The sequence below is a fragment of the Rhinoderma darwinii genome, chromosome 5, assembly GCF_050947455.1.
Source record: "Rhinoderma darwinii isolate aRhiDar2 chromosome 5, aRhiDar2.hap1, whole genome shotgun sequence".
In the NCBI taxonomy this organism is placed as follows: Eukaryota; Metazoa; Chordata; class Amphibia; order Anura; family Rhinodermatidae; genus Rhinoderma; species Rhinoderma darwinii.
The window spans coordinates 238,272,891-238,293,992 of record NC_134691.1 but is presented as its reverse complement, the minus strand read 5'-3'; the positions used below and the strand labels follow the sequence as shown (position 1 = coordinate 238,293,992).

General features: G+C 41.4%; 1 protein-coding gene across 5 annotated transcripts in view; it reads right to left on the bottom strand.

The window, feature by feature from the left end:
* Nucleotides 1-1,232: 1,232 nt before the first annotated feature.
* TNS3 (tensin 3) overlaps nucleotides 1,233-21,102 on the bottom strand; it is a 509,208-nt gene continuing 489,338 nt past the window's right edge. For 4 of the 5 annotated variants that reach the window (XM_075827004.1, XM_075827005.1, XM_075827008.1 and 1 more), the window contains 6 exons: nucleotides 20,528-20,605; nucleotides 14,546-14,623; nucleotides 6,701-6,869; nucleotides 5,206-5,274; nucleotides 5,093-5,119; nucleotides 1,233-4,524 (listed from right to left, as the gene is read on the bottom strand). In XM_075827004.1, coding sequence (XP_075683119.1) covers nucleotides 4,383-4,524; nucleotides 5,093-5,119; nucleotides 5,206-5,274; nucleotides 6,701-6,869; nucleotides 14,546-14,623; nucleotides 20,528-20,605 — 563 coding nt within the window. In that variant the 3' untranslated portion in view covers nucleotides 1,233-4,382. The remainder of the gene's footprint in view (nucleotides 4,525-5,092; nucleotides 5,120-5,205; nucleotides 5,275-6,700; nucleotides 6,870-14,545; nucleotides 14,624-20,527; nucleotides 20,606-21,102) is intronic. The other variant, XM_075827007.1, reaches the window with a different exon arrangement.

Here is a 21,102-nt window from a genome sequence, read left to right as displayed (position 1 = left end):
CCTATGGATTACAAGCAGCTTCTATGGGCGGCAGTCTGGAAGCAGAGACCCCAAATAGGAGCTCAGGAAAGTATAGCGCCCCTTAGCACAGAACACCAAACTAAAAGCCCCTCGAGGCTCAGCACTGCAACCGCTCAGCACCGAAAGCCCCCACAACTGTATCACTGTGTGGAGGACCTCCATATTAGTCCAGTAATACTGCCAGAGTCCGGCTCTGAAATAATCCTCCGGTCAACGCGGAGCTATTTAACACAACGACCGGATGATTTGTTCATGTCGGACACACCTATGGAAGACACCGCCCCCTGGAATGCAAGAAGAGTGAGTCTGAGAACTTGCAGCTGAGAAGCCGGTGAGGGCTTGGACACTCCCACATCCCTAGGGAGGGGTCTGTGTGTTTCTTTGTTCTGAATAAAGTGCAGTTCGCTTCCTGTTGGATTTGGGAAAGCTGTGTACCAACATCTCTGGCTGGTTTACTTCTTTCCAGGCATGCCTTCTGCTTTCAATTTACATAGGTGGTTATTCGGTGTGAAATAACAGGGGAAGTAAGACACCCTGAAATACGGACCTGACATTTTTACATAAGAAAAGATACCAGGTCTTTTGTTTTTCCAAGAAACAGCACCACTCTTGTATATGGTGGAGTTTGGTATTGCAGCTGATCCCTATTCAAAATATTTAAAGCGGATCTGTTACATATTTGTGCTGCCCTGTCTGAGGGCAGCATAAATATGCGACAGACACACTGATTTCAGCATGCAATCACTTATTGATGTTCCATAGTTAAAGTATTTTTACTTTATACTTACGGTGGGAGGCAAGCAGGGCTAAGCATGTTTATATATGCATGCTTCCCCAGCCCTCCTGTCGCTAATGGAAAAACTTTTCTCACTATGCACATTAATAGGAACAAAAGTGTCAATCAGCAGCTGGAGGATGGGGGGGGGGGGGGAAGTGTGCAAATACTGTATGAATATGCTTAGACTCATTGACTGCATCGCTGGCCACGTGCCAGAAGTATAAAGTAAAAATACTTAAACTATGGAAGATCACTAAGTGATAGCACCCTGAAATCAGTGTGTGTCACATTTATGCTTTCCTCAAACAGGGAAGAATAAACATGTGACAGATCAGTTTTAGACAAAACCCATTGAATCGAAAAAAATAAAAAATATCACGACACTCGACACTATTAAATTCACATTTTATTATAATCTAAATAAAGTTGATATTTTAATGGTAAGGAAGAAGACTATACATAGAATGTGTAAAGAATTCATTTTTACATAGTGGATACATTTGTACAGAAGGAAAATGAAAGGAACCAGCAGAGTAAAGGCATATATAAATGAAATGACAGAAGCATGATAAATACACTGGCATTATATTTTTTTTAAACATGGCTTTTAGCACATTTGCATTTGTATGTATTAACACTGTGTAATAGCAGGATTACTGGCATATATTTGATTTATACTCTGTGTAAAAAATATCAAAGTACCTGTGTAAAATCTAACAAAGACTACAAAGTGAAGTGCTGAAATAGTCAATTGTTTTTAACCCCAAAAATTTGAATGAATCCATATTCAGATTTCTCATCTACTGTTAATTCTGTGCAGCATTAAAATGTCATAAAAAAATTACATGGTAATATACCATTAAAAAAAAAAGGCATACACTACAAAAGCGTGTCAAAATTTTAAAAAGTACACGGACTTCAGGTTGGTCCATAAGTGGATTGCTGGCCTATAAAAAGCCCGGATTGACAAGACCGATATCTTTAACAAAGGCAAATGATTAACCCAAAAAAGAAAAATCCATCTTTGTGTTAATACCAAATAAAAATAATTACAAGACAGTATATTCAAAGTAGAAGAAGGGCTATACTGCATCTTTTAGGAATCCTGATGAGTGCCGCAACTCAGTAAAATTTTTTTTTACGGGGAAACAACAAAAATGTAAAAACATTTACGGTCACACAAACAAATCGAACTGTTTCACAATATTCCTTTATCCCTTTCCAATAAGTATTATAATAAGACTACCTTTCAAAATCCTTCGCCTGAGCAACAAATCTAACATGTACAACTTTTTAACCAAACATTTTTATAGAAAAATAGATGTACAGTTGAAAAACTTTGCTTAAAATCTTTACAATCCCATCTAAAATAAAAATCTACGGTTCAGATTAATTTAGAAACTGAAAATAGTATTATGTTTCCCTGTTGGCAGGTAACAGGTAATTGGCTGAAGTACTTAGATCAGCCCACCGGTTTTTAATAATTGGTCTTAACCCACAGGTGGACGAATATGTGGAAACTAGGATATACCATGTCACATTTTTATAACTATTCAAGTATATTATAAAATATATGGCTGTCATTTTACACTTTAGCATGCATTTCTGTATAAAGAAATGACAATGAAGTTGGAGGTTCTATGATCATATAAAGGCGTATATTTCATAATTTTAAATAGCTTTGTCTTGATTTAAATTGTAGTAGTAATAGTATTCCCATATATGGGTTACTTTATGCTGAATATGCAGTCATGTTCTGCAAGCAGCATGTTATAGAGCAGGAGAAGCTGAGCAGATTGATATATAGCTTTAAGGGAAAAGTCTAACTTATAATTTATTGATATAAACATCTGCTAATTCTGGGTTTATGAGTCCTGTGGGCAGTCCTACTCATTACGCACGTTCACTCAGGAAAATCAGTCATCGCGTCACTCCACTCACTAAGGTTATTCTAAATCTTTTCCCACAAAATGATATATTAATTTGCTCAGCTCTTTCAGCTCTATAAGATATTGGGTAGCACATTTAATGTGACCGGTTCCCTTTAACTTGTATACTACTTCACAGCTGTCCATTTACACGTTGGAATAGTAAATAAGCGCCTCATAATCTTTTTTTTTTTCTCTCTGACAAAAAAAGCGATCAATTAATACTTTGTGAAAAGCACAATTTTAATTGCATCTTGGATATACCCTTCTGGTTGACAAAAACATTCCCAAACCACTGATCTTTTCCGCTAGTTATTGATAACCACCTGTTTTATTCACTTTAGGGTACAATAATCCTTCAGTGCAGTAACCTCCTATAACCGTCCTTACAGTATAATGATAATTCTCAACACAATTCTCTAAACCACTTGCACATATCATTCTTACTACATGCTTAAACAAACCTCCCTTCTTCAGACTAAGTTGGGTTTAATGCAACCAAGAGCAGGGATTATGATGGAGCTTGTATGAGGACTTGTTTACACAGCCATATCAAGGGTCCTTATTCACTTTTATTTTAAAATGTTTACCCAAAAGACAGGAGATTGGGCTCCAGCAAAGAGAAGAAGGATCCCTGCAGGCATCCGTTCCTGTTTGGAGAAAAATAAACACATAAGGCAGCACTGACCTCAGGTAAGGCTGTGTAAACAGGGTATTATGAAAAATTTCCTATAAGAAATGCCATGTTTTATTTTTTATAATATTGTGTAAAGAAAAGTATTATAATAATCAGTTTCCTATGTAGTATTTGAATAAGAGAGAGACAATATCATAAAACCATATAGTCTCTGGAACCATAATACTGAATGTCTACATGACTCAATGCAATATGAGTGGAAATTTGTCATGAAATTTTTGATACGGCTTAAGATATTTCCTTTTCTACTTCTTTTCTCAGTCTTTTTAATTATTTGTATTGGAAGATTTGCTCTTAGGAAGGCACAAAATAACACAACACTCATTGTCCTTCAGTATAAGGGTAGGAACATACTAGGCGGAAACACTGCGGATTTTAAATTTTTGCAGCTGCAACATGTCAATTTATGCTGCAGAATCGCTGCTCTTCTGTTTGGGAATTAAATGGGAGGTAAAACTCGCAAGAAACAGCTACGTGTTGAAACTTTTGCAGCGAAAAAGTTGCTATTCCATTGCAAAAAAAAATTATTATTTGTAATTTTTAATGTGAAATATATAAAAAAGTTCATACTTATCCCCAGTCTTGGTACTAGCGATGCGATTCTCTCTTCTGAGCGCAGCCCGGACTCCTTGGATGACATTTCATCTCATGTGACTGCTGCAGCCAATCAAAGGCTGCAGCGGTCACATGGACTACAGCGGCATTCCAGGAGGCCGGCCAACACTTATAAGAGAGAGAGGTGTCGCCATGACTACGGCCAGGTAAGTATAAACTTAATTTTTTTTATTGCTGCAATATTTCCACAGCGGACATGACGCCCAAAAAAACCGCACCACAATTTGGTGCAGTTTTTCGGGTGGAATTCCCTGTTGCTACCTGGGCAGATACGCGGTGTAGTTTTACTTAGAGTATTGGCCTAGTGTGTTCGTACCCTAAATGATTCTTTCAAAGAGCAGTTCTACATTTTTTTCAGAGAACCAATCATGACCTTCGACACAAAGTTCACAATGGCACTGGCAGGTTGCTCTGGATCATGTTCTGCAAAAAGGTGACAGATGTTGTCGTTGCCATTGCCCTTTCTGGCTACAAAGCCAAACACTCTGTTTAAAAAAAAAAAAAAAAAAAAAAGGGCAAAATTACATGTGTTATATTTTATTTTTACATAAATTACTTTACTGTACCTATTCTGCTGAGATTACATACATTCGACACTTGCATGGACCCTTCACATGTGTTAAATTTAACCCATGCAAAAACTGTGGCACCTTCTGTTTGGCAAGAGGTTTGAAGGCATTAGAGACATAGCTTCAAGTAAAGTCTCTGCATTAACATGTGCTTGTTTAGTTGTGTTTTTTTTGCCGGAGTTCTTTAAAATAGTGTGAAATAAAAAAACGCAACAAAAGTGGCACGTGACTGGTAGTCTGAAAATGAGACGCAGACGTGAACTAGTCTGTTGAACTTGGTCGACTTTTTAGGCTTGAAAAGTCGTAGAGGTAATAAATACATACATTGTCTTTTAGGTAAATCACCATATATTTCTATTTTTCACCATGTATAAGTGAGAGATAGGCATGTTCAAGTTCCCTTTGTGTTGAACTGTCCTTTCTTTGTGAATGTTAAACTAAAAGTAAGTAACTATACACATAATTTGATGTAAGTTTTACTTACTTTGCCGAAAGTCCATCTCTTGTCCACCTAATAGTAGAAAAAAACAATTTATAAACATGCAATAAAATGTGATAATAGTAAAAAAAATAAAAAAAAAAATAAATAGTTCATACTTTCTGTCTTGTGGATCCAAGGCACAGAATATCACAGTATTTACTGGATAGTGTCTTCGGAAAAATAGTCTGTTAGAAAATAAAGGGGTGCAAAAAAATAAAAATAAAATATAAAAAGGTTTTACAAATAAAGTACACCACACTGACACGCCAAGTAATATTTTTCTTGTCATTATTAAGTAGATTTGCAACATTAAATTATTATTTTTTTAACTTTCACAATACTACTTTTAAGAGAACCGGTCACTAGATTTGGAGCCACTAAACCCCCAGCATATTATTATGCAGCTAGGGTTTTCCAAATATGCCCAGGTTGAAAGGGTCAGTTTAGGCAATAGTTTGTAAAATAACTTACATATTACTGAAATTAGTCTGGTAGCGCCATCAGGCGCATGCCCAGAGCGCACATGAAATAGAGGACAGTACAATGCGCATGCAGGACAGACTTCTCAGTAACTTTACAAACTATTGCCTAAATGGTCAGTTTAGACCTGGGCAGGTTTTGAACACTAAAACCCAGCTGCATAACAACATGCTGGGGGTTTATGGGATCCAAACCTAGAGACAGGTTCCCTTTAACAAAAAAGCACACATTTTGTGTCCAGTATATATTGGGTGCAAATTAAAAACATTTTTTTAGCATTTTGTCTAAGAGCTCACGAACACAACCGTTATTTTCATCAGTGTCCTAATCGTTTTATGTTTTTTTTTGGCGGATAGCATACCGAACCATTCAATTCTATGGGGCCATGGCAGCAAACAATAAAGCTGCTGTTATTAATAACAGGGTGACTATATTATGAACACCTTGGGTATCTAAATGTGATCACATGGTTTATGCAGCAGAAAATCTTATCATTGTCGGAAGCAGATCTCCCTGTGTAAACATGTAGAACTGCTACCGCCATATTAGAAATATATGAGGATGAAGGATCGTAATAACGATCGCTAGTCACCATACTCCTTGTGAAAGGAGAAAACTAGCGCCGAGTTGTCTCGTTGATCTCATTTACACAGCCCGTGTCGGGACGTGTAAGAGGACCCTTAGGCTGGGTTCACACCTGCATTCGGCTTTTCGTTGTTCTGCTCCATCAGAGGAGCAGAACATCGGAAATACTGGAAGCGCCGGTTACGTTGCACGATGGACACCACCGGCGGACGGTGGAACCCATTGATTTTGTGGTTTTGCCAGAAACAATAGCGCATCATGCTGTGCTATGGTTTCCGGTATTTTCGGCTGGATCTGCGATGGAAGCCCCTAACAGTGCCTCCAACGCAGATGAAAGATGCTTATATGGCTCTTACACAATGTCCACATTCCTCCCACCCCCACCCAAAAAAAAAGAGGCTTCTGTAACTCACACAATGCCACCCTCCCTCCCTCCCAAAAAAGCAGTGCTATGCTATTTTGCTTTATAATTAAAAGGATAATAATAACGTTATACAATTATTAGAAATTATAACAATATACTGCAAAGTCAGGCAGATTTCTTACTTCCGTTGATTGTCTGTTAGAGTGATTCCTTGAGCAGACACCTTGAAGTGTACCACAGTAGAAATAGGAGGGGGGTCTTGGAGTTGAGTTATACTCAATGCTTTCTGCACAGCCTGATATCCTGTCAGTGACTCCATTTCCACTGAATTCAGATACCAAACATTGCAAGCTGAAAGTGACAGATATAATAAAACAGCATTAACAAGTCTGTGACACCTGCATTGTCTAGTGCTTCTACTGCTGCCGAATGATAATGGGAGAATCATTGTTTTTTCCACGTACATATAAAGTACAGATGTAAAACAACACAGAATTTGGCACTTGACCTTTCCAGTTAGATACAAGTTTAAAAAAAATAATTTAAACCACCAAACAAGCAGAGTGCAGGTTTTTGTTAGAAATCCTTAACTCCCTGAAAAGTCCATATCAGGCTGCCCCATTTTTTTTTTTAAACCCTTGCCCTAGACCAGGGGTCTCAAACTCGGCCGGGTAAGTGGGCCGCATATAGAAAAAATGGGAAGTTGACGGGCCGCATTACTTTCAAATTTGACACAATACAAAATTATTGTTAATCAATTAGTTATTTGATCTAAGATAACACTATATTACTAGAATAATAATACTACATTACTATAATAATAGCGCTAGGTTTAAAATTTGAGATATTTCTCCACGTGCTTATTTCAACAATCCAGCTTTCCAGTTTAAGTGTCGCTAAATGCAGTCCGGCGGCTCAGTTAGCACACATGTCAAGATTGGGCAGCCCCTTTTTAGATAGTGCCGCAGTGCCCTCTGTGGATGCTGCCGCAGTGCCCTCTGTGGATAATGCAACACACCCCTAGATAAGGCCACAGTGCCCTCTGTAGAGAAGGCCACAGTGCCCCCTGTAGAGAAGGCCACAGTGCCCCCTGTAGATAAGGCCACAGTGCCCCCTGTAGATAAGGCCACAGTGCCCCCTGTAGATAAGGCCACAGTGCCCCCTGTAGATAAGGCCAGAGTGCCCCCTGTAGATAAGGCCACAGTGCCCCCTGTAGATAAGGCCACAGTGCCCCCTGTAGAGAAGGCCACAGTGCCCCCTGTAGAGAAGGCCACAGTGCCCCCTGTAGAGAAGGCCACAGTGCCCCCTGTAGAGAAGGCCACAGTGCCCCCTGTAGATAAGGCCACAGTGCCCCCTGTAGATAAGGCCACAGTGCCCCCTGTAGATAAGGCCAGAGTGCCCCCTGTAGATAAGGCCAGAGTGCCCCCTGTAGATAAGGCCACAGTGCCCCCTGTAGATAAGGCCACAGTGCCCCCTGTAGATAAGGCCACAGTGCCCCCTGTAGATAAGGCCACAGTGCCCCCTGTAGATAAGGCCACAGTGCCCCCTGTAGATAAGGCCACAGTGCCCCCTGTAGATAAGGCCACAGTGCCCCCTGTAGATAAGCCACAGTGCCCCCTGTAGATAAGGCCACAGTGCCCCCTGTAGATAAGGCCACAGTGCCCCCTGTAGATAAGGCCACAGTGCCCCCTGTAGATAAGGCCACAGTGCCCCCTGTAGATAAGGCCACAGTGCCCCCTGTAGATAAGGCCACAGTGCCCCCTGTAGATAAGGCCACAGTGCCCCCTGTAGATAAGGCCACAGTGCCCCCTGTAGATAAGGCCACAGTGCCCCCTGTAGATAAGGCCACAGTGCCCCCTGTAGATAAGGCCACAGTGCCCCCTGTAGATAAGGCCACAGTGCCCCCTGTAGATAAGGCCACAGTGCCCCCTGTAGATAAGGCCACAGTGCCCCCTGTAGATAAGGCCACAGTGCCCTCTGTAGATAATGCAACACACCCCTAGATAATGCCAGTGTCCTCTTCAGATACTGTCACACTGCCCACTTGTAGAGGCTGCCCCAGTGCCCTCTGTAGAGGCTGCCCCAGTGCCCTCTGTAGAGGCTGCCCCAGTGCCCTCTGTAGAGGCTGCCCCAGTGCCCTCTGTAGAGGCTGCCCCAGTGCCCTCTGTAGAGGCTGCCCCAGTGCCCTCTGTAGAGGCTGCCCCAGTGCCCTCTGTAGAGGCTGCCCCAGTGCCCTCTGTAGAGGCTGCCCCAGTGACCTCTGTAGAGGCTGCCCCAGTGACGTCAGGGGCTTGCCCAGAGCTGGAGTCCCAGGCAGAGCGGTAGTAGGCTCTTCCTGGGACTCCAGCTGTGCTCCTGACATCACTGGGACTCCTGCTCTGGGGAAGCCCCTGACATCATTGTCGATGTATGGACAGCGATGTCAGAGGCTTCCCCAGAGTCCCGGAGCAGAGCCGATAATAGCGCTCTGCCCGGGACTCCGCTCTGGGGAAGACCCTGACACAATGTCCATACATGGGCAGCGATGTCAGGGAATTCCACAGAGTCCCGGAGCAGAGCCGATACTAGCGCTCTGCCCGGGACTCCGCTCTGGGGAAGACCCTGACACACTGTCCATATATGGGCAGATATGTCAGGGAATTCCGCAGCGTCCCAGAGCAGAGCCTATACTAGCGCTCTGCCCGGGACTCCGCTATGGGGAAGACCCTGACACACTGTCCACATATGGGCAGCGATGTCAGGGAATTCCACAGAGTCCCGAAGCAGAGCCGACACCAGCGTCCTGCTCGGGACTCCGGCTCTGGGCAAGCCCCAGACATCGCTGTTCATATGCGGACAGCGATGTCAGGGAATTCCACAGAGTCCCGGAGCAGAGCCGACTCCAGCGCTCTGCTCTGCTCTGGGCAAGACCCTGACACACTGTCCATATATGGGCAGCGATGTCAGAGAATTCCACAGAATCCCGGAGCAGAGCCGACACCAGCGCTCTGCTCGGGACTCCGGCTCTGGGGAAGCCCCAGACATCGCTGTTCATATGTGGACAGCGATGTCAGGGAATTCCAGAGTCTCGGAGCAGAGCCGATACTAGCGGCTCTGTGTCCCGCGGGCCGCAGATGACAGCCCCAGGGGCCGCATGCGGCCCGCGGGCCGCGTGCTTGAGACCCCTGCCCTAGACCCTAGTATTTCCACTTTACAGGGGCTGCTGTTTCATAAAACCCTTTTTATATTTATAATATAGTACACTTAGATAAAGGTTCTCGATCAGTTGATAAAACTGCTGGGCAATTTTTTGGGAGTAACTTTGAAAATTCATTGAGTTACCCATCTTGCATTGATGCTAAATTACATTCGCAATTCCAGCGATATCAGAGCTGTAATATTCTTACTCTGGTGATATAAATTCTGGGTTCATTTGAGCAGTGATTTGATGTATGTAAACCTAACCCTCTAACCCTAGCACCTGTATTATAGGAGCTCAGCTAAACTGTTGACTGTCCCCAATAGCAACCAGCATAATTGTGACTGCAACTCTGAATCAATACAATAAATATATTTTAAAAGTTTCTAAACTGTTCTATACTAGTCATTCTCAATGAATTAGAATATCATCATCAAGAAGTTAATTTATTTCAGTAATTCAATTCAAAAAGTGAAACTCATTATATAGATTTATTATACACAGTGATCTATTTCCAGCAAGTTTTTCTTTTAACCCCTTCAGGACTGAGCCTGTTTTGGCCTCGTGGACGCAGCCGATTTTTTTCAAATCTGACATGTGTAACTTTATGTGGTAATTTTCACTGAATCGCTTAACCAGTTAGTGACCGGCCCATAGTGTTTCTACGTCGGTCACTAACGGGCCTTATTCCGATGCAATAGACTTTTTACGTCGCTGCATCGGAATAAATAAACAGAGCAGGTAGCTGTCAAATCTCCCTGCTCTCAGAGGCAGCTGAGGGCTAGGGGCGTCCCTGCTCTAACGTGTGAGATCGATATTAGTATCGATCTCACCCGTTTAACCCTTCAGATGCGGTGCGCAATAGCGTGCACCGCATCGGAGTGGTTTTGGAGAGAGGGAGGGAGCTCCCTCTCATCCCACTGACACCTGGTGATAAGATCGCCGAGTGTCTGTGTCTCCGATGGCAGCCGGGGGCGTAATAAAGGCCCCCAGGTCTGCCTGTAGTGAATGCCTGCTAGGTCATGCCGTTTTAAACGGACAGGCAGTAATACACTGCATTACAAAAGTATTGCAGTGTATTAGAATAGCGATCGGAGAATCGCATATTAAAGTCCCCTAGTGGGATTAGTAAAAAAGTAAAAAAAAGTTTAATAAAGTTAATTTAAAAAAAAGTGAAAAAAAAAAATGAAAAACCCACTTTTCCCCTTACAAGCTGCTTTACTATTAAAAAACCAAAATAAAGTAAAAAAGTTAAACATTTGGTATCGACCCCGACTATAAATCTACTACATTATTTAACAAGCACGGTGAACGCCGTAAAAAAAAAGCCCTCATACAACTGCATCGGGGGAACAATAAAAAAAGTTATGACTCTTCAAATATGGAGGCACAAAAGCAAATACTTTTGAAAAAAAAGCGTTTTTACTGTGTTAGGCCTCATACACACGACCGTAGCCTTGTGCACGGCCGTGATTTTCGGGTCGGCCAGCTGCGGACTGTCAGCCGCAGGCCGCCCGCAAATCGCGGGACATGCACATGGCCGCGGCCATTGTTTTCAATGAGCCCGGACCGCAGAACAGGGCTGTAATAAGACATGCCCGTTCTTTCTGCGGTCCGGGCTCCCGGGTCGTGCAAGGACCGCAAAAACTACGATCGTGTGCACGGCCCCATAGAAAAGAATGGGGCCGCAATTCTCCCATGGACTTTCGGGGGAATTGCGGCCGCAAAAACACGTTCGTGTGCATGGGGCCTAAAACATACAGAAACTATACAAATTTGGTATCGTTGTAATCGTAACAACCCACTGAATAAAGTTATTGTGTTATTTATATGACACGGTAAACGGCGTAGATTTAGGACGCAAAAAAGTGTGGCGAAATCTCAGTTTTTTTTCTATTACCCCCCAAAAAAAGTAATAAAAATATGTACCTCAAAATGGTGCTATTAAAAAATAAAACTTGTCCCGCAAAAAACAAGACCTTATACAGCTATGTCGACGCAAAAATAAAAAAGTTATAGCTCTTGGAATGCGACGATGGAAAAACGTAAAAAAGGACTTGGTCATTAAGGTTTAAGGGGTTAAGGGATATATAACTTGGCAGTCAACGCTTCACTACCAACGTTTGTATCATAAATATGTCAGCTTATATAAGATATATGATACAATATATCAAGAACATGTGTCTAGTGCTTTCGCACTTTGCATTGACACAAAATAAACTAATCTAGTGTGGTAGGTAATGATGCTAAAAAAATAGTAGCCATTTATTTTTATTTGTTTTTGTATAGGTTTGTAAACTGGACATAGAATATCAGAGATATAGGTGGGGCCCAATAGCCACACCTATAGAGATCTGCACAAGGTAGATAGATTCAATCCCAAGTCCAGCACATCCAAGTTATTGTTCAAGTGCGAAGACCCTTTATTCCTATCCTACCCACTATTAGCACTACGCATTTCTTTGCTATTTTTGCCACAAATCTTCAGGGGCCTACAGCAATCAATCTATTAGATCTTCTAGCATTCTAGAAGATCTAAGTGTACAATGCACTGAATGCACAAATCGTGCTACAACGTGGACATAGTAAGCTAGCCACTGTTGGTGGCCAAACACTCCATCTTATAAGGTGGAGGACACTCCACTACATGTGCATATAGAACCAATGGAAAGGGCCTAGCGCATAATACCACACCCACGTAGGAGGGGGCGCGTCCAGGTCAACCATAGTGCGGTGCAGTGCCTCCTCCCCAGAGATGACGAATGGGGCTGTGATTGGAGACTATGCGCCGTCAACGAGCGCACGGAGCATCCCCAGTAGCAGTGGGATGAAACACTGTTCCAAAAACCCCACGTCAGAGGAATGTGACAGGCAATGCCTTCTCTAAGTATATATGCGCGGTGTCCACATTATGAACATTGGTAAGGGGGTAACATAAGGTGTGAACAAGTATATCATAAAATTAAGGCTATGATGCTCTAGATTTGTAATGATTGGCGCAAAGAAGATCGTGTTACACAAATCATAGCAGTAACTCAGATTAATGAGTCAAAGATTAAGATAAACAGACTGGGTGATGTATAATGTTAAAGAGGCTCTATCACCAGATTATAAATGCCCTATCTCCTACATAATCTGATCGGAGCTGTAATGTAGATAAGTGTTTTTTATTTTTAAAAACGATAATTTTTTAGCAAGTTATGAGCAATTTTAGATTTATGCTAATTAGTTCTTAATAGACAACTGGGCGTGTTTTTACTTTTTACCATTCTAACAATGAGAAGTGTATGACCCTGATTGGTCGCTGATTGGTCAGCGTCATACACTCCTCTGTACAACGTCCAGTTGGTAAAAAGTAAAAACACGCCCAGTTGTCTATTAAGAACTAATTAGCATAAATCTAAAATAGTTTATAACTTGGTCAAAAATAATTGTTTTTCCAAAATAAAAACCACTGTTATCTGCATTACAGCGCCAATCAGATTATGTAGGAGATAGGGCACTTATAATCTGGTGACAGAGACTCTTTAAATAAAGCTGGTAGAGGATATATAGTCATTTATACCCTCAGGATTTGTTGTTTTTAAATCGGTAGATCCTCCTACATTCCTTTTGGAGGAGGAGTCTATCTGAATTCCCTCCACGTACTGAGGCACACGAACATATTTTTTTTCCTCTCGTGGGTCCGGTGTCACCAGTATTCCACCCATATTTACGGGCATGTTTTCTCTGCAAAATTGCACTGCACTAATCGGCAGCCCTTCTCTCTATCAGTGCAGGATAAAGAGAAGGGGCAGCCCTTTCCGTAGTAAAAGTAAAAGGAATTCATACTTACCCGGCCGTTGTCTTGGTGACGCGTCCCTCTTTCGACATCCAGCCCGACCTCCCTGGATGACGCGGCAGTCCATGAGACCGGACCCGGGTCGACTACGCTATTGCTTCCGGCAAAACGACTGATCCGGTGCACAAAAGAGACAAACAGAAACCAGGGGCACCGGCTTCATCACCATCATAATCAATTGAGATGGAAATCTCTGGTTTCCGTCGGTCTCAGTTTGTGTCAGCTCAGGGTCCTGTTCTGACGGAAACCTCAGACGGAACGTCAGAACGGGACCCCAACGCAGATGTGAACAGAGCCTAAGCTAGTTCAATCAAGCACCAATTTTAAAGTCCACCTGCCACTTTAAATTGGGGCATCTGTATAAAGCCACCATTAAGGCACTGAGACAGGTGTACTTTTAAAGTCAGCCATAAACATAAGATTGCGGTCAGCTGTCATATAGCCATCAGCGGTCATGACTTATTGTTAGGCTAAACTTTCCTGTTTGGCACTGGTTATCTTCCCATACGTTATTCAGACACTTATGGCACTGCTTATGTCTAAGGAAATAATGGGATCAGATAGGTAAAAACCAACCTGTTTAAACCATGCCTGCCCATGGAAACTCTGTCCACCCCATATGACATAAGTTGCCCCCACCCACCAAAAAATAAACATATATAGTCAGCTTAAAAATACAGATGAACTTTTTTGAAATGTGAATTAGAAAATTGGTACAAGTGATATGCACCATTTCTATTATTATTCCCTGACATGTACGGCAGATTTGAAACAAAGATGCACCAAAGAGATGTGCAATAGTTGCGCCAAATGTATTATTGTCACTACATGGGAAGTTATAGCTATGAAACACCAAGTCCATATGGATCGAAGCAATAATTGTTTTTGTAAACAGCCTTTACACATTAATCGAATATAAGGATTCTGAATATCGGTCAAATTAATGAAAGTGTCCACGTCTATATGAAAGTAACACCGCAACAGCAGTCTAGCATTAATATGACTTACCTGCTCCTTGTTTAAGCAGCTCCGCTGCAGAGTTTGCAGCCGTCTGAGGAGTCGTCTCTGCGATCTCTTCTAAAGGATCTAAAAACAATGATTTTATTGTTAATCTAAATGGTACTAAATATAAATCGGGATGACTTTAAAACCATTAAACCACGTTGGAAAAAACACCCTAAATTTGTATGGTTTTGAATTTCCTATTATACAACTTGACAAATAGCTTGCACATCTGTTCAAACAGGTGTTTGTTACATGGAAAAAAATGTGTCACGCATGATTAAAATCTATGCGTTTTTGTAAGGCTGTTTTAATATGACAATTATGAGGCCAGAAAAAACACCAATCAAATACCATACGAATCGGACATTCGTAAAATATAGTATGCAATATTCCATGTTCAAGTTCTCAGACATAAAGTGCCCCATGGAGCACCAAACGCTGGCAAATGGGCAACAGTGCTGTGGCGGGCTCCTTGTGTCACCGTACAGCCTCCTGCACCAAGCTTTAAAGTGAGTAAAGTTTGTTTTCAGTGCCGTTACTTCATTTATCCAGTAGATATCACTCTTGCCACTGCTTTACATAGAAGCACATGAGCAAAGGCTGTATCTTTAAGAACATTGTAAACTTGTGGCAATACATTTAAAGGAGAAAAAACAATGTACACTTTTTTGACGATACCAATACAGTTTACAACTGCGAGGAAAACCAAGCAATTGAAATTAAAACAAAATCTTATCATTGCTTCATGAGATATCACGACTAAGCATTTGTCTACGTCTCAGGAAAACCCCTTTCCACACCTACAGATGGATTGTTTGTTGTTGCTGCACTCTTCTACAGGGGAAAGAAAGCATATCAACATGAGCAGTGTAGTTTATGCAATCCTCCAACCCTCTATAGGATATCGGGAATGGGAACAAAGGGCATAAAATAAATTTGACACGGGAATAATATTTGCTACTCATGGTTTACCTCCTGTTTTCGCAGGAATGTGATCACTCCCTTGTTTTTACTGTAACACCCCCAATAGCACTAGGCATTCACCTGTTAAAGTGCATTTATGCTACAGCTGTCAGTCAAGTTCTGCCACAGAACGGTGTTTACTGTGCAACCACATAGCTCACAAAGAAACTACCCTGCATGAAAGAGTCAATAGGAGAACTTCTTGATACGCTCACAAGAAATCCTTTCACCAATTAAGAGTTAAATCTTACTGGTGTTTAACCTCTTCCTATACGCGGCCAATTTTCATTTTTAATTTTTGTTTTTTATTCCCTGCATTCCAAAAGCCATAACTTTCTTCATCGACATAGCTGTATGAGGGCTTATTTTTTGTGGGATGAGTTTTAGTTTTTAATGGCACCATTTAATGTACCCTATAATTGACTGGAAAACTGAAAAATAATATCTTTTTTGGGGTGAAATGGGCAAAATACAGTGATTCCACCATGTTTTTTTGGGTTTCGTTTTTACGGTGTTCTTCGTGTGGTCAAAACGACACGTTAACTTAGTCTATGGGTTGATAAGATTACGGCGGTACAAAATTCATATAGTTTTCTTTATGTTTTACCACTTTCACTGTTGCCACATTCTTAAAGCTTATAACTTTTTTATAGGTTTGTCAATTGAGCGGTATGAGGGCTTATTTTTTGTGGAGCGATTTGTAGTCTTTATTAGTACCATTTTGGGGTACTTGCGACTTCATGACCAATTTTTATTAAAAAAAATTTTGGGAGCTAAAATTACAAAAAGAAAAAAAGCAGCTCTGTAGTTTCAACTTTTATAGTATTTACCATGCAGGTTAAATAACATATTGCAATAGTTCAGACTTTTACAGACGAGGCAATAGCAGTTATGTTAATTGTTTTTTTTTTTAACATTACTTTAGGGGAAAAAATTAGCAAAGTTTTTCTTTTTAACTTTTTTTTCTTGTACCAGATTTTACTTTTTTCTCATGGCTCTATACGGTTTTGAAAACTGATCATTCAAATCAACTCCACTCCCCATGAATTTATTATATGCCTGTATGCATACAGGCTTCAGGTGGAGTCATGCATAGTTGACAGGGTGGGCATTGGGAGTGGTGACTGAAGTGCAGAAATTTATGAAGGGCCTCAAAGCAGAGTCTGGTCATTGTATTATGGTACAGAGGACAGTGATACAAAATGTCCATGGACCAGTAGGATCTCACTTCGGGCCTTTTAGTGAGACCCATGTTGAGCACTAAACCCCAATATTTCAGCATTTCTGCACAATTAATTGGTTGCCGCCGATTGGGCTGGGCATAAAATGATTTGGGGTGTTCAGAAATAAATTGGTGGGCATAAATGTTGGTTTGGTCCACCATAAGCTAGATAAAATTGTCTGTGAAGAACAATTTGAAAAAGACCAATTACAGGCAGCCCTTCTGACTAAATTCTGGGATTTGAGGGTTTAATTGGTTGGGGGTGACCAATTAATCCTGACAGTGCCAGGGTCAAGCAGAACAGCAGTTACAGGGTCAGGCTGAACCTGGGCACTAACCCTTCTGCAACTACAAGGAGGTTCCTCACGGTCACTGGAGGAGGAGAAGAAAATGAACTCTAGTTCCTCGTCGCTCGCTAAGTCTGTATCAGACGCAATCACGGCCTATGCCTCTTCAGTGGTGTAACGTCTCGTTGCCATTTTATAAATGTGTGCGTATATATATATATATATATATATGTATATGTAGTGTATATACACACGTAGCTCAGTGAACTGTAACAAACTTTTATAACAGATTTTTTTGTTTTTTTCACATAAAACACATTCTTGCTAACGCTAAGGCTGGGTTCACACAACCTATTTTCAGATGTAATGGAGGCGTTTTACGCCTCGAATTACGTCTGAAAAAACGGCTCCAATACGACGACCTGTCATTTTACGCGTCGCTGTCAAAAGACGGCGCGTAAAATTACAGCCTCGTCAAAAGAAGTGCAGGACACTTCTTGGGACGTAATTCGAGCCGTTTTTCATGGACTCCAATGAAGAACAGCTCCAAATTAGGGCCGTAAAAGACGCCCCGCAAAACACAAGTACATGCAATTACGTCTGAAATTCTCCTGAAAACAGCTCCGTAATTTCAGACGTAATTGCAGTTATCGTGTGCACATACCCCAACACTGGCACACTTAGTTTTTGTGGGATTTTTAAATGTTTTTCACATAAAACACGAACACTGAAAAAAACAAATGATTGACGCTGACTGACTGACAAGTGATGTGACTAATTGACAGTGACCGATTGAAACGGACAGGCTGACAAGTGACGCGACGGACTCACACGGACGCTACTGATTGACACTGACAACGGATTGACACTGGCAACTGACGCAACAAATAGAGGTAGACTAACTAGACAACTAAATCTATCGGATTTTTCAGACTATAAGACGCACCCAGGTTTTAGACAACAGCATTTTTTTTTTTTTTACCTTTTGTTACACATTCTACTAGTTCCCCTGGGGGACTTGAACCAGCGATCATTAGATCGCTGGCACAATACACTACAATACATGGATGAGTTACGGAAACAGCGTAACTCCCTATGCCACACTGTTTCCGTAACTCCCATAGTAGTGAATGGCAGTTACAGAAGCAGCGTAGCATGCTACGCAGTCTCCGTAAGTACTATTCAGTTCAATGGGAGTTACGGAAACAGTGTAGCTCAGCGAGTTACGCTGTTTCTGTAACTCGACTATGTACGCTGTTTTCGTAGCTACCGAGTTCCGTAAACAGCGTAGCTCGCAGTGCTATGCTGTTTCTGTAACTCCCATTCACTTCTATGGGTGTTACGGAAACAGCGTAGCTCAGCGAGCACTCGGCTGTTTCCATAACTCCCGACCACCTAACCAGGAAGTGGCAGGGAGACAGCAGAGCCGAGTAAGATAGAACGGGGTTTAGGGGGCCCTGTTCTAGAGATAGATGGGACCCGAATCTAACATTTATAACATATCCTGTGGATATGTCATAAATGTCCTCCATGGGAAAACGCCTATAAATGCCGCAGTCGCTATTGACCACAGCATTTAACTAATGCCATCGCTGTTCCTGGCAGTTAGAGCAGCGTGTCAGCAGTAAAACACAGCTGACGCCTGCAGTGTATGGAGCGGGCTCAGCACGCATCATCTCATCCCCGCTTAATGATGTGTCGGCACATCATGGGTCTGGTAGGGGTTAAGTAAGAAGCGGTCAGGGGGCCCAGAGTCACCGGGTCCCTTGACTGCCGACTATAAGACGCAGGGACTTTTTAGCAAGATTTATTCTTGCTATAAACGGCGTTTTATAGTCCGAAAAATATGGTCATTATTATTAGATGAAAAAAAAAAAGTAACAAAAATTTTCCTTATACATTGGGAGGTGGTGGGGGTCACACACTGGGAACATGGAGCTGGAGAGAAGAACACAAAACTTAACTACAAGTCCCGGGAACGGTTTTAAAAACTTTAAACTTGAATACAATGTGTGATCGGTGGATCTGTACAGATCCACCTATCACATCGATCGCCGGCATTGTACCACTATGATTGGTCCGTTTCCGGTCACTGGGTGTTCGCTGTCGAGGACAGTTGATCTCCCGGTTCACACGGTCACTCACAGTGTGCACCAGGAATGTCTCAGTAACTGTACGACCTGGTGTGGGAAGTAACCTCCCACCAGGATGTACAGTTGCATCCTGGTGCGCCTGGGAGTCAAATAAAAGTTACACATAAACCCCCCCCCCCCCCCCCAACAATCTGTGTCATAACGCTAGCCCTGACCCAATTACCCTAAAATAGACATGTAATATATAACATTTTACAGTAGACAATGACTATCACAAATAAAAAGTCTACTTTAGGGAAACTATATTACCAGAAACATTAAGCTAAAACGTAAAAAAGCATATATTTTTAACTATTCTTCTCAAACTACAAGCTGAAAAAAGCTAACATTGTGTGCAAAAAATTATAAAAGGAACTTGCATTGATAACGAAAAAAACACTGCAAAAATCAAGTCACTAGAATAAGACATAAAACGGTTATAGCCATTTAACTAACATTAACATACCAAAAGAAAGAGTATATAGCCATATGTATATAAAAGTATAATAAATGTCATTATACATATAAAACAAACAATGCTAAAAAATGTGATATATCAAGGCAAAAAAAGACTATTAATATATGGTATAGCAGGAAAAACTATAAGGGTATGTTCACACGCAGTGTTTTCAGACGTAATTCTGACGTTTTACGCCTTGAATTACGGCTGAAAAAACACCCCTAATACGCCTACAAACATCTGCCCATTGCTTGCAATGGGTTTTACATTGTTCTGTTCCCACGAGGTGTCATTTTACGTGTCGCTGTCAAAATACGGCGCATAAAAAGTCGCCAGCGAAAAAGAAGTGCATGTCACTTCTTGGGACGTTTTTGTAAGCGTTTTTCCTTGACTCCATTGAAAAACAGCTCCAATGTCGGCCGTAAAATACGCCGCGAAAAACACGTTTTTGCTACAAAAACCATCTGAAAATCAGGAGCCGTTTTCGCCTGAAAACCGCTCCGTATTTTCAGACGTTTTTGGTCACTGCGTGTGAACATACCCTAAGTATTGGGTCAAAAATATATATTGCCTCTATATTAGAGTCACCTATAATATATGGATGGCTGTATATAGTAACACATAATTCAAAGATAACCCCAAAAATAACTAAGTATTACTCATATTCCTCTTTAAGGATTTATATCATTGGGTAAGAGAAAGTGCCAGTGAATAATAATATTTTGAGTTAATCAAAAGCCAGCCTTACCCATCTCAGCAATAAAGTGGTCCTGCACAACCAGCTAACTGCTAAACATGGCTAGAACGGTGCCTGGTCCTGAACTGGTTAAGCATTCATAGATGTCTTCCACTTAAAATAAACTATGTAATATTTAAAAAAAAGTATTGGAGAAAGGAGCTGTATATTTTTTAAATGCATACCTTTGTCAGGGATGAGTAATTTACATGGCAGTGCCAGTGGTGTAATGGAATGTTGATAAACCAAAGCTGTCAAACTCCCTAGAGTTAAAAGCAAACATAGGTTAGAGATGAGGCTTCTGTAACTACATTAGAATGAAGTCAAGTAAAAGCAAAGGGTTCTTGAGCTTCACTAACTGCTACAGTTTTTCTCTAACCCTGGATCGAGTAAGCTTACTCTAAAGTTTTCTCTACCATTGACCCTATGACATAGTAGCGTAATCGGATGTTCATAGGGAGAAAACGCAAACTAAAAAAAAAAAGTTTGTGTTTTCGTCTTAGGCTCTTTTTTTCCCACTACCGTTGGTATACGTTTACCTCTTCTGTCAAAGGAAGAGAACATAGTAAGATTAAAGAGGCTCTGTCACCACATTATAAGTGCCCTATCTCCTACATAAGGAGATCGGCGCTATAACGTAGGTGACAGCAGTGCTTTTTATTTAAAAAAAACGATCTATTTTCATCACTTTATTAGCGATTTTAGATTTATGCTAATGCGTTACTCAATGGACAACTGGGCGTGTTTTACTATTGACCAA